This window comes from Rhipicephalus sanguineus, chromosome 1 (assembly GCF_013339695.2).
Source record: "Rhipicephalus sanguineus isolate Rsan-2018 chromosome 1, BIME_Rsan_1.4, whole genome shotgun sequence".
NCBI classification, from domain to species: domain Eukaryota; kingdom Metazoa; phylum Arthropoda; class Arachnida; order Ixodida; family Ixodidae; genus Rhipicephalus; species Rhipicephalus sanguineus.
This window is the reverse complement of record NC_051176.1, coordinates 193,602,220-193,615,296: the sequence shown is the minus strand read 5'-3', so window position 1 is coordinate 193,615,296 and position 13,077 is coordinate 193,602,220. Positions and strand designations below refer to the sequence as shown.

General features: G+C 43.5%; 1 protein-coding gene across 1 annotated transcript in view; it reads left to right on the top strand.

Moving 5' to 3' along the window:
* Positions 1-7,230, top strand: part of LOC119404736 (neuroguidin) — a 49,037-nt gene extending 41,807 nt beyond the window's left edge. The window contains exons 10-13 of the mRNA XM_037671405.2: positions 509-598; positions 4,469-4,501; positions 5,900-5,927; positions 7,098-7,230. Of these exons, the coding sequence (XP_037527333.1) occupies positions 509-598; positions 4,469-4,501; positions 5,900-5,927; positions 7,098-7,120 (174 nt within the window). The 3' untranslated portion in view covers positions 7,121-7,230. The remainder of the gene's footprint in view (positions 1-508; positions 599-4,468; positions 4,502-5,899; positions 5,928-7,097) is intronic.
* Positions 7,231-13,077: the final 5,847 nt, after the last annotated feature.

Here is a 13,077-nt window from a genome sequence, read left to right as displayed (position 1 = left end):
TCTGATAGTCATATCGTAGTTTTGGGAAGTTAAACCCCAGATATTATTAAACATTTGGAAGCACCCATTCTTTATATCCAGAGGCAGGGAATTCCACAAGGATACAGATGAAAATTTTGCAGTAAACTTGCCATAATTAGTCCTGGGTTTAGGTAATAAGAAGTTGTTGGATTTTACAAAATGAGTCGATGGTACATGAGGAAACTGACTTGTATGTAGTAAAGGAACAGGAAGCTTTCCATTCACATTTGTAAATAAGAATACCGAGAAAATATCTGCTTAGATTTTCAGCCGATAAAATGCCATGCAAGCAGAGTAAGGATGACGCAACTTGTGCTCTTCCTGTAATTGGCCTGGAAGACCATGACTGTCAAAATGTAAGAACTTGTTCAGTAAAAATGTCATAATCTATTTAAAGGATGACATTTTTTTAAATACTCAGTTAGATAATTGCACTTCTTGGTGTGTAGCATTGTCCTGCAACACATTGCTGTTCATGTTTGTGCAGAACCTGGAAAAGCAGTTGGGAACCATGTCAAGCCTGAGAGACGTAACCCGTTTTGGTGATTTCTCGGCATTGGACGCCAACGATGCAGATGTAAGATATTGTACTAAATTGCACACGCGTCATGACCTTGAGCTTGCGTCATGAAGCAAGATTACTGTCTCCTAGTGTGATTCTGGTGTGCGCTATACTCAATTACAACCAGAGAAAAAAATGTCAGCTCCACCTACAGAACCTTGATGCGCCTGCCGTTCCCCTGTGAAAGACAGTGCTGTAGCGTGCTTGTTGGTGCTCGCGGTATCATGCTAGCTGGTTTCCATTCGAACTGTACGTACTTTTTCTCGGCTAATGTACACACTACACATATTACAAGCTAAAAGTTCATCGTTACGCCTGAAACATTTCGTTTGGATGACCAGCGATGTCAAAATTCCTGATGAAATTTACCATGAAGTCCAAGTTTCCGACCTAAAACCAGTGACACAAACATGTGTCTGTATGGGAAAGCCAACTATCTGAAACACTCTAGATGTGCTTGACATCACGAAAACGAGTAAGCACTATTGGATGGAGCATTTATGCAAATTCTCTGTTTGAAGGACAGCGATTGCTGTGAGTGAAGCCGACATTTTTCCTTAGGTTGTAACCAGCTATGGGGTTGCCGCTGTGTAATTTTGCATGCTATAAAGCGTGGTGCCTGGCACATGGCAGCACCCCGGGGCAAGAAGCGCATCAGATCCAATGCCGCTGTTGGTTCATGTCAGCTATCGGCCAATAGCAGCAATCTCTTGTATGACGGCCCTCCAAAGAGAGTGTATAGGCCACTGTGTGAGGAGAGGGTGCTTGAGAAAGGGGCTACTTCATGGTTCATGTCAGCTATCGGCCAATAGCAGCAATCTCTTGTATGATGGCCCTCCAAAGAGAGTGTACAGGCCGCTGTGTGAAGAGAGGGCGCTTGAGAAAGGGGCTACTTCATGGTTCATGTCAGCTATCGGCCAATAGCAGCAATCTCTTGTATGACGGCCCTCCAAAGAGAGTGTACAGGCCGCTGTGTGAAGAGAGGGCGTTTGAGAAAGGGGCTACTTCATGCTGCGCTTGTGAACTCTCCTTGCTGCACACAACTGCAAGACTTGGCTGAGCTGTTCACTGCAGCGTCTGCTTTTTGCTGTATGTGTTTTTTCACCAAGCATGAGCAGTTGTTCAAGACCCTTTTAATGCATGAGTGGAAAGCAGAATGTATAAGGATTGAAATGCTGCAAGCAGTTTTCAGTTCCCATAACAATTGGCAATTTAGCAGGCCACTGAACTTGAGCACTTACAGTACGGTTACTAAAGATAAGAACAAAAGCAGACAAAAAAATTATAGCGGAAGAAAAGAGAGAATCTGCTTCCAGCACTTCAAGCTTTTCACATTTAGCTTCATATAACAAAAACATTAGAGCTGTATTTATCCTAGAGCATCAGAAATTGTTGCCCTTAATAGGCTGTTTGAGTAAATGCTTGTCTTGAAAGAATGCCAGAAAACAGATAAAGCTCATTTTGAACCAAATGCAACATGAGATATTCAAATACTTTTGCTAAAGGGTTAGTAACCACCAGGAATATGACCTGCATGCCTACAGCTCAGAAGGGAGAACGTTTGGGCATGTTGGTTGTTCAACAACGGCTACTTCTGTTAGAAACTTGATCAGCATTTGTGGCAATGCGTACAAAAATACCATTTGCAGAAAATTAATTTTTTTCCGTGATTTTGCTCTAAGAGCAGTGCTCCCCCCTTAAGAAAAAAAGAATGGACCTGGGAAGGCCACATAATGCCTACAGCTGCTGCATACATAATTCTGAAGCAGCATGGCATTAAAGGGACACTGAAGAGAAAAAACGATTTTTCTCATGTTAGTAAATTACTCTTTCACAATATAGTACCAAAATTACCATGCTTGCCACGAGAAGACACTTAGTAAGCGAGAAAACGCGCATAAAGAAAATGCAAGTGGCAACACCACCTTGAAGTTCCTGTACCAATCGCCGTGACGTTATAGATTTTGGTGCCGTCTACTAGGGCTTACGTAGTTCCTAATCTGGAAATATTAAGTACAGTGTCCTCTGAGGGGGCCAGAGACTTAGCATACCAAGTGTCAGAAAATTTCGTTAATCCAGTGTGGCCGAAATATGACTAAAACATTTTGAAATCGGTGATGTCATGTGCGGGGATTTTGGTGCAAAATTTAAAAATGAAATTTTGACCTTGATTTTATCTTCTATTAAAATGAGCCTATGATGGTGAAATTAATGACAATATAGTTTCAGAGTGTAATTTATCAGCTTAAACTGATTCATTGTTTCACTTTAGTGTCCCTTTAAAAGAGCCCATTCTTTGTGCTTTTTTTTTTCTAGTAAAAAAATAGCTCGTCTTAGTGATATAGATTGCTGTTGTGGCCGAAATATCAATCCATGTTGTTAGAAACTTGATCAGCACTTGTGGCAATGCGTACAAAAATACCATTTTCAGAAAATTAATTTTTTTCCATGATTTTGCTCTAAGAACAGTGTCCCCCCCTTAAGAAAAAAAGAATGGACCTGGGAAGGCCGCATAATCGAAAGGACAGATGACTGATTGTCAGATAGAGGGGCAGAACAGATACCAAGAAGTGGGAAGCGTGGCCAAGGGTTAGGTGGGGTGACAAAATTGCGAAATTTGCAGGCATAAAGTGGAATCTGCTTGCATAGGACAGGGCATGGGTTCGAGGTATTGGGAGAGGCCTTCATCCTGACGTGAACATAAGATAGGCAGGTGATGGTGGTGTTTGATATTGAGCTCTTTGCTATTTCCTAGGGGTTAAATATTTATTTTTTTTTAATTTGACCTCCAAGCAAATTCAGTCTTAACCACTAACCAGAATTACCAGATTGAACTTGAAAGATATATACTACTACTACAATGTACATGTCCCTATTCATTCCCTTAAGTTACAGAGAAGCAGTCGCGGCAGTTGTAATATGTCAAATCCACAATTCACAAATCCACAACTTAGTCTGCGATCAGTGAGGGACCCACTCGGCAGACAGCGTACAAGACTTGTCACTGTGCAACTTGCATGCCTACACAAACCACACTTCTCACTGCTTTTAATTTGTGACCACAAATGTTGTGTTTAACTTGTGAATGGAAATCAACTCAAATTTTGCACACCCAAGGCCACTTCTGAACATAGTGGTGTCTGTCTGATTGATTCTTGTTGCCAGTGGATGTCAATATTGGTCGCTTAAGCAGCATGCGTTATTGGTGGTTCAGGCACATCAGTGCCACAATTTTGGTGCAGGCAGGTTTGTTGCTTCGCTACATTGACTGTTTAATAAGAACATGAGACAAGCATTTCAACGTGCGTGAGAGGCATCAATGCAAGCATATATAGGCTTAGTGTTGCAACTGTTATATCAAAGACCATTCTGCAGCGCAAGTGACTCGTGACTTTTGTTACCAAAAACGAAGAAAAAAGCTTTTGTGTGTCCGACACATTGTTTGCATGATAATGCCATTGACTGTGTGCAGTGCTTAGTCAGTAGTTAAGTACGCTTGGTGTGCACACCGCAAGGCTGCGATATGCGGTGACAGTACAACATTGGTAAAGTGAATCCAGAAGCAATAAGGCTCCCTCCCCTCTTGCCCTTGGCATGCCTTCACTTCACGTTTGGGGCATTTCGTTGTGTGTCTAGGCCCCCCCTCATTCTCTGTATGCTAGTCTGTGTCCTATAAGCACACCTAAAGTGAGGCATAGGTGAGCAGAGGCAATGAGTTCTGCAGCATTCTGAGAAAGGTAGTGGTGTTCCCCAAAGCAAGAAAGTTTGAGAACCTTTGATATGTACTATCTTATTTGTGTAAAAGCAGTACATGTTAATGGGCAATCAGTCTTATAAGGCATTGGTGTATCTACAAAAAGCATGAAGTATTTTATTCATTTACAGGACCTGCAGCCACCAAAGAAAAAGGCCAAGAAGGTAACTTTTCTGTTTGACTTTCACCCCATCGGCATGAGAAAAACATGTTTAGTGCTCTAAAAAAATGCACGGAAATTTGTTCTAATAGCAATGTGTAGATATGAACAGTATAAAATATGAACTGAATGCATTTTTAAAAGGCCCTGAAACATTTCGTAATGAGTGAGACACTTTTTAAAAAATACATTATATGCAAGTAAATGTCCATTTAACAAAGTCGATTAGACATGACAGCTACTTTAAATTAAGAATGATTGAAGTCTTCATGTAATATCTTATTCAAGCCTGAAAAAAGAGAAAGAAACAGTATAGTTACATGTGGGTGCACTTCTCCAGACTTATTGTGGGCTGCAAGTCTGGTGAGCAGTATGTCATGTTTCTTTGTGGGACCTGGTAGACTTCTTTACATGTTGCTGACGTCCAACACCTCTACTAAAACCCGGTGTATCGTACCCATATGATTTCAGCATTTTACTTGTAATCTCCCCAAACACCCCGGGAAAGAAGAAAAAAGCGCCGTAAAGTTTTTGAGGCAGTGGGCTTTGTGTGGACATGTGTTGGGGAATTAAGAAGACTTCATTAAATAGAAAATATAATAAAATCTGGTTTTTAGAAGTTGAAATTTGGCTCGATATCTGAATAATTTTCAAAAAAGGATGGAAAAGTGATAAAATGCAGTATTTACCAGCGTGTCTACAAACCTGGAAAAGCTGTAATTGTCACAGAATTTGGGCATGTCTGGAAAAGTCAGGGAATTATGGAATTTTTGGAAAACCTGGCTTGGTTATGGAAACTGACTGAAGGCAGTCTGCGCGGTAATAACAAAAACAACCTTTAGCCTTGATCAAAGCTTATAAAGTCGCTGATTTTTCTGCAACAACAGTAAACGGCTAAGCTGAAGTGTGAAAAAAGGACAGAGCATGCTGTTGCTCCTACAGATCACACAGCATATCTCAATTCCTGAGCAAGTTGTTACTTATGTTGATAAATTTGTGCTTGTTTGTCTTGGCCAAGACCTCAGCTCGGCTTGAAGGCATTCTGGTTTGGCCAGAAGCACTATGAGCAGAGGCTCGCCGAGCAGCATCAAGCTCATTCAGTGGTGATGCAGCAGCGGACGTCCTCAGTTCTGTACTCAGCTTATGCAAGTGCCCCGTCTCTCTCTCTCTCTTTTTTAACCACTCGAGGGCTCGATCCAGTACACAGTTAGTCAGTTTTCCAAGCAGGCTTACCAGTCAGGGATTATGCTCAGAGTCATCTTGGAAAACCTGGAAAAGTCAGAGAATTTGGAAAAATTAAATTTTTGGAAAAATTAAATTGGTAGTCACCCTGACTTACTTTTCCCACCCTCCCTCAGCTCAAACTGATGCTTGCACCATGCTTTCTTTTTTCCTCTTGCAGGTGTACAAGAAAAAATGGGGCAAGAAAGGTGTGTAACAAAAGTCGTTAGAAGTGGTGGGAAAGCTGCGCTAATTCCACCAAAATTCTGCACTTGTATAATTTCCATGCCATGTTGTGCCAAAAGTGTGGAACTGGTGCACATTGTTCCTTTGCGCTAGTTTCGGACTAATGTAAAAATATTGCATTAGCTTACTTCATTGATGTATAGCAGAAATTTGCAGGTTTGGGAACGGCATGCTTAGTCACTAATTTGTTAAAAATTCTGAATGTTCATCTCCCAAAATTGCCCCAGAATATGTTTCAGCTGTACCATTCTTGGCTACTTCATGTGGATCATTGCAGACACTTGTGACCATATAATCTATGCACAGCAATTTGTTGCACCAGTCTACACCACTGTGAAAGCAGCTCACAGTTTAAAGTTTCACAAGCTATTTTCTTGAAGAAGCCACTTTGGCGACAAGTGGAATGTGACATGCGGGAATGTGACTGTTGCAAGCCACTATGTAAATTGCAGCAGCAGGAATGACTTGGGCATTCCTGTGAAATGTAGAGTGCACAGAACCTCCTCTGGTAATGCACATCACACTGGAAGGAAAGAAGACACAATGTATAAAGAAGAGGGATACCAGGGGCAGGTGCCATAAGGAAAAAAAAAGGTCCCTCGAAAGCATGACTGCCTTACATTTTCTTGCTTCTGCCTCGACTACAAAAAGCTTTAACAAATATTGTGGTGTAATACTCCTTGAATGGTCATTTACAAGTCTTGTTGTACTAATGTCAAATTTTAGATTAAGGCTGTTGAGGGGTTTCCTGGGCTGATCCAAGTTAGTCTGCTCTAAATACCAATTATAGTAGACTCATTGAACAGAACCTGAAGGGACCAGGAAAACATGTTTTATTTAACTGGAATTTCATTTACCGAGAGATTAATAGGGTTGCAGAATTCGGGTACAAAACCAATCATATACGAGGCAGTTTTCCTTTCAAGCAGCAGTTCCGTTCAACAGATTTCCGTCTACTGTATTCTGCTTCAAAACCTATTCCAGCTGTCCCACTTTCTGGCTTAGTAAACAAGGATGTGTTTTACACATTGAGTTTATCTTATTTTTTATTTATTTAGCCCAATTTAAAAGTGCATTTCACTTGAATTAATGTCCTACAGTGTTATTTTCAAGAGTAAACTCATTTCTTGCAGGTTTTCGGAAAGGAAGACGCTGAGTCCATGAACATGTACAGCACACTAAATCATCCTTTTGTGCTTGGTGGCGTCGTTACATCTTTACATTTTTACATTTACAAATAAATGTATAAAATTCTGATAATGCAAATATTGCTGAGTGCAGTGCTTCTGTTTGAGTGTTGTTAGTATGGAGCTTCAGAAAGTCCCACATGAAATTGTACAGTAAGTGTGGGCATATTTTTTCTGCCAGAAAACAAATTAGTTATCCCAACAGTTCTTAGTTCCTTTGCTCTTCAGTTCTCAAAAACCAATGGTACCACATGATCATTCACAATGTGGCAGTCACCTATAAGGCCTCTATTCACGTTTCCAACTGAGCGCTCCCCACATAGTGGGCGCACCAGGGGGCAGGATATCCAGGTTGAACCTAGAAGTGAAACAAGTTTTCACATTGCGGTGCGCTGAGAAGCTGCTGCATAGTCTTAAATTGGCTCGACATGCTCTTCTACCTTTCTCTCTCTCCATATATATATAATTAGTATGTGACATTTGTTCAGCCCTAATTTACAGGCCGAGCATTTTTCGACTGCCTGTGCGGCAAGTCGGCGCTGTTGTTCTTCGCCTTCAGTGCCTATCCAGTCGAGCCAGGTGGTGATGGAAAGGAAGGAGGAGGGTAGGAAGCTGATTGCTGAGCAGCTGAACTGTTGAATAGGGAATGTGATATATGTAGGATTTTTGGAGAGTCAGACCTCCTAATTCAAAATGTTAACATAAATTTGTTTCTTACGTGCTGGTGCTACAATCTCATGGTGTGCTCTGGTGGGAGACTGCAGATTCATATTTATTCCTTGGAGGTTATTTGTCTTGTGCATGATGCATAGCACAAATGAGTAGCGCATCATTCGGAGGACCAACCACTCTCTTCCCGACAGGTTTTTGTTTCCAAGCAGTGTCCCTTTGTTTTTGTTGTGTATTGCGGTGCTGCTATTTGGCTTCTTGGGTGTTTTTTATTGCCATGCTTTGTTTAATTTGTTGAAACATGCCTCGCCAGGGAAGAGTGGAGTAATGCTGGCTTTGGAAGCTTAAGTACGAGTGAAATCGATTTATAGGGACACTAAAGAGCAAAACGATTTTTCTCGTATTAGTAAAGTACTCTTTCACGATACCAAAAACACCACGCTTGCTGCGAGAAGACGCTTATTAAGCGAGAAAACGCGCAAAAACAAAACGTGGGTGGCGACGCCACCTTGAAGCTTCCGCACCATTCGCCGTGACGTCACATGTTTTGACGGCGCCTACTAGGGACTACGTAGTTCCTATATCGGTAAAAATGAAGTACATTGTCCTCTGAGGGGGCCATAGACTTAACATACCAAGTTTGGGGTAATTTTGTTGAGCCAATGGCGCGAAATACGATAAATACACTTTGAAATCCGTGACGTCACGCTGGGAGATTTCGGTGCGAAATTTAAAAATAAAATTTTGAACTTGATTTTCTCCTCTATTAATAAACCTATGATGGCGATATTAACGACATTAGAGTTCTCAGAGCACATTTTATCAATCTAAACCGATTCATTGTTTCTCTTTAGTGTCCCTTTAAGATGGGCTGGAAAAATTATTACGTGATAGCAAATACCATTTGGTGCCATACACCTTGTGCGAAGCCGGGTTTACGAATTTTTCCGCCAAAAGTTTTTTTTTCTGGATGAGTATTTGTGTCACTGTTTGGTGACGAAACTAGTAGTAAAACCCTTCACTTTCCAATAAAAAATGCGTACCATCTTCTTTTCTTGGCACTGCTATGGGCAGATGAAAGGGCACCCATTTGTAGACATCGAAAAAGTTACACTTTTTTCTTGTCGAGCAAGTCTGTGCAAAAGCATTCATTGACTAACTGTGTAGGGGTGCTTTCTACTCTCAGAAGCACTTTTGTTTTCTTAGAACCAAGAGATGTCGCTACGCGATCCAAGACTTTTTTGAGCCTGCCATAGCTGAAGCGGGGACTTGAGTTGTTCATCCGGACAACTTATTCCGCACATATAAATCCATTTGAGGAGCATTTTCCACTGAATGTTTTATCTGTCACTGGTGTAAGATCCAAATTTTAAAAGCCTAAACGAGAATAAACAGGCCCTTGTGAAATAGCTACCAGACAGGACGGCCAACAGTCCGATTTCGATGGGTGTTACCCAAGCCAAGCGCAAAGAAAAATCGCGGTTAGAGCAAGGGAGAAGGGGGCTCGTGCACCCCCCTTCCCCTCTGTAGTTGACGCTTATGGTTGCGTACCGAAATGCCTGTCATGGCAGTGGAAAGACAGAATTCCAAAGTCCACGCCTATCCAACGTGGATAAGACGCGGACTTTCGCATCGGAAAAAGAGCGTGACACTAAGCTGGTTTGCTTGAAACAGTTCGTTTGCAATTTCGCTCTCTCCCCACTCAGTAGACTATCCATCTGCATGCGTGATTTTTTATATGTGGGCTGCTTTCGTTTGGGCTAGCGCTTTAATAAATTAAAGACGTACGCGAAATTTGGCCGTGATTATTTTCTGCACCACATTAGTGCTACTGAAGCTCAAGTTAAGCGGCAGAAATATTCTCGTTGACATACTTATGTCCGCATGCATTGTAGCAGTGAAGCCTGGAATGGATATATGATGGACGCACGTACGCAATGCCTGCTTTTGTTCTGCGGTGTGTGCAGACTACGGTGTGTTCTTTCTCATTCAACGTGGCGCTTTGGCAGTTCATCCGCTCACAAGAAATTTGTGAGCAACTGCAAATAGCGCTTGTTCCAGCTTTTGGAGCATCCAACCTGCGCACCGCATCTCTAGGCTGCTTTCCGCCTCTGTGCACGCAATAATAATTCGGGGCGTCTTACGTGCTAAAACCACGATATGAATATGAGGCACGCCGTAGTGGAGGGCTCCGGAAATTTCTGCCATGTGGTGTTCTTTAAAGGGACACTAAAGGCAAATGTTAAGTCGACATTGATTGTTGATGTTGAAATAGCGGTCCAGAAACCTCGTAGTGCTACTTTGCCAAGGAAGTGCTTATTTTGAAATAAAATCACGTTTTAGTGGTCCGCATCGCGTTAGCGCACTTCAAATCACCCGCCTGAAAGCGGTATTTCGTACGTCACTGTTGCCGTGCCCAACGTTGCCCGCCTTCTGCGCGGCGGCGTGCACCATTCGGGCATCCGGCAGCATCGCATGCACGCGGTATTTTGTCGAACTTTCTGTCAGAGCGAGTTTCACGAGCGTGCAAGACACACGCGGCAGTACGCGATACCGACACTACCACTGAGGCGCGACCGCGTGAGCGAAGCAGGGCGCCTGGCGAAGCGCAGTTAGGCGAAAACGGAACTTTTGAACCACGCGCGCCGTTCTGCATGGCAACGCCAAAGAGGTTCTGTTTTTTTCATGAATCAAACAGAAACGAACAATTTTATTACGTCTCTTGATGCACGGAAGGTTCTTTTTTATTGCAGCTAGTTTGATTACTATAGTGATTAATTGTATTCAGACTCTCCCACGTCATCGGGACCACTTCCAAAATGTCCCACTCGTGGCGCTCATCGTGTGATACATTTAGCTTAATTTATCTTTAAGTAGGGTACTGCTGTTGATAATACTACGTTGTTGATAATAGACGTTGTCATACATTGAGCTTTCTCTCTGACATAAATTGTTATTTGCCTTTAGTGTCCCTTTGAAGGAGCACTGACATCAAATTTATGCATACCAATATTTTTAAATCCTCGAGTAGTTACCAACCCCTTGGTAGCGATTCGCGACTCAGAATGCAACGGAGGGACGAATAACTATCTGTTATATTGGTTAATATGACCAGTATCGAGCACGGTTCAAAGGGGAGGGGGGGGGGAGCCCGCCAATTCGTAGCGCTGTCAGCGCTGCCTTGCGGCCACCTCCTGACCGTGCTCTAGCTGATCACGGCCGCCTGGACCGCCGCCTGGTATACATCCGAAGGTATCGGCGATCGAGATAGCGCATCGGCGTCAGAGTGCTTCCTGCCCGATCTGTAGACAACGCGAATGTCATACTCTTGTAAGCGAAGCGCCCATCGGCCGAGGCGACCCGACAGATCTTCCAGCGAAGAAAGCCAGCAAAGGGCGTGGTGGTCGGTAACAACGTCGAAAGCACGACCATATATGGACGGAATTTGCCGAGAGCCCAAATGATGGCCAAACACTCTTTTTCTGTCACAGAATAGTTCGCTTCGGCCTTTTTCAAAGTGCGACTGGCATAGGCGACGACGTACTCGTCGTAGCCGTCTTTCCGCTGAGCTAGGACTGCACCAAGTCCGATGCCGCTAGCGTCTGTATGGATCTCCGTATGCTGTGGGGTCGTAATGTCGAAGGATAGGCGGTGAAATGAGTAGGCAACGTAGTTGCTTGAAGGCTTTGTCGCACGAGGTTGACCAAGCGGACATACCGTTACTAGCCGTAAGCAAATTCGTCAGTGGTGCTATGATGGTTGCAAAATCACGTACAAAGCGCCAGAAATACAAGCAGAGGCCTACAAAGCTGCGGAGCGCCTTAAGGGTTGTGGGCTTGGGAAACTCGGCGACGGCGCGAAGCTTGGCTGGGTCAGGAAGCACACCATCCTTCGATACAACGTGTCCTAATATTGTTAGCTTGCGGGCGGCGAAACGGCACTTTTTGATGTTGAGCTGGAGGCCGGCAGTGGTGAGGCAGGTCAGTATCTCGCGCAAGCGAACAAGGTGCGTCGGAAAGTATGATGAAAACACGACGATGTCGTCAAGATAGCACAGATATGTTTTCCACTTGTAGTTACGAAGGATGGTGTCCATCATGCGCTCGAAAGTCGCGGGCGCATTGCAGAGCCCAAAAGGCATTAAGGTAAATTCGTATAAGCCATCGGGCGTCACAAAAGCTGTCTTCTCGCAGTCACCTTCAGCCATCGGCACTTGCCAATAGCCAGAGCGAAGATCTAAAGAGCAGTACTCCGCGCCTTGCAAGGAGTCGAGTGCGTCATCTATACGAGGCAGCGGTAGACGTCTTTACGAGTGATCTTATTTAGCCGACGGTAATCCACACAGAAGCGTATTGACCCGTCCTTCTTGCGTACTAGCTTCTTGCGTTCAGCTGACATTTCGTCTGTTAGTTGTTACCAGCATCGCCGTCGTTGCCATCAACAGTGTCGACAAGTGATGAAGGCAACATTCTGTAATTGGGAATCGCCGGATTCGCGATACATTTCAGCTTCGACTATTTGCAAAGCAGTGATTCAGAAATGGACGTCGTTCCAAGCAGCGAAGAGGAGGTGCATGAGGATGCATGCTTGGGTCATACTCTATATTGCTTCAGATAATTTTAGCGTGTACGTCATTCCTGTATACGCAAAGGGATTTGCGGATTATCGGGTTACCGTACGGTGATATCGACAAGTAGTGACACTTTGGACAAGCACAATGATAAATACGTACGTTTTTTGTTTGTTTTTATTGTTTTGCCTGATGTCCGTGACGCGATGAAAAAAAATGTTCTAACAAGGCAACACATTCGAAATTACGCCGCTGCCGCGAATGTACACCAGCAGAGAAGAACAATAAAAATTGTGTGCTTGACAGGTTCTCCTCTGCGCCGCCAGATGGCTTCACCTATCCAGCTTCTCACGTTTACAGCTACAATAACCGGGTATTATGCCAACGCAACAAAGTCTAGGGACGAACTAAAATTCTCTACTAATGCTGTCTGAGTGTTCCTTGGCGATGATATTTCTCTATACACTTTGATAGCTTGTGGACACATTAGCGTGTACCGTACGTGTAATGAAACGACGCACTCTTTCTGCTTTTTCCGCGCTTCGAAGAACACGACTGCAGCGCGCAACGGTTCCCCAACATGCTTACTGACGAGCACGTGACAAACTATTCGAAGCGGCACGACGATGATCAGGCATTAGGAGTGGGGAGAGAGCCACTGGGAGTGAGAGCGTTTCCAGGCGTCGG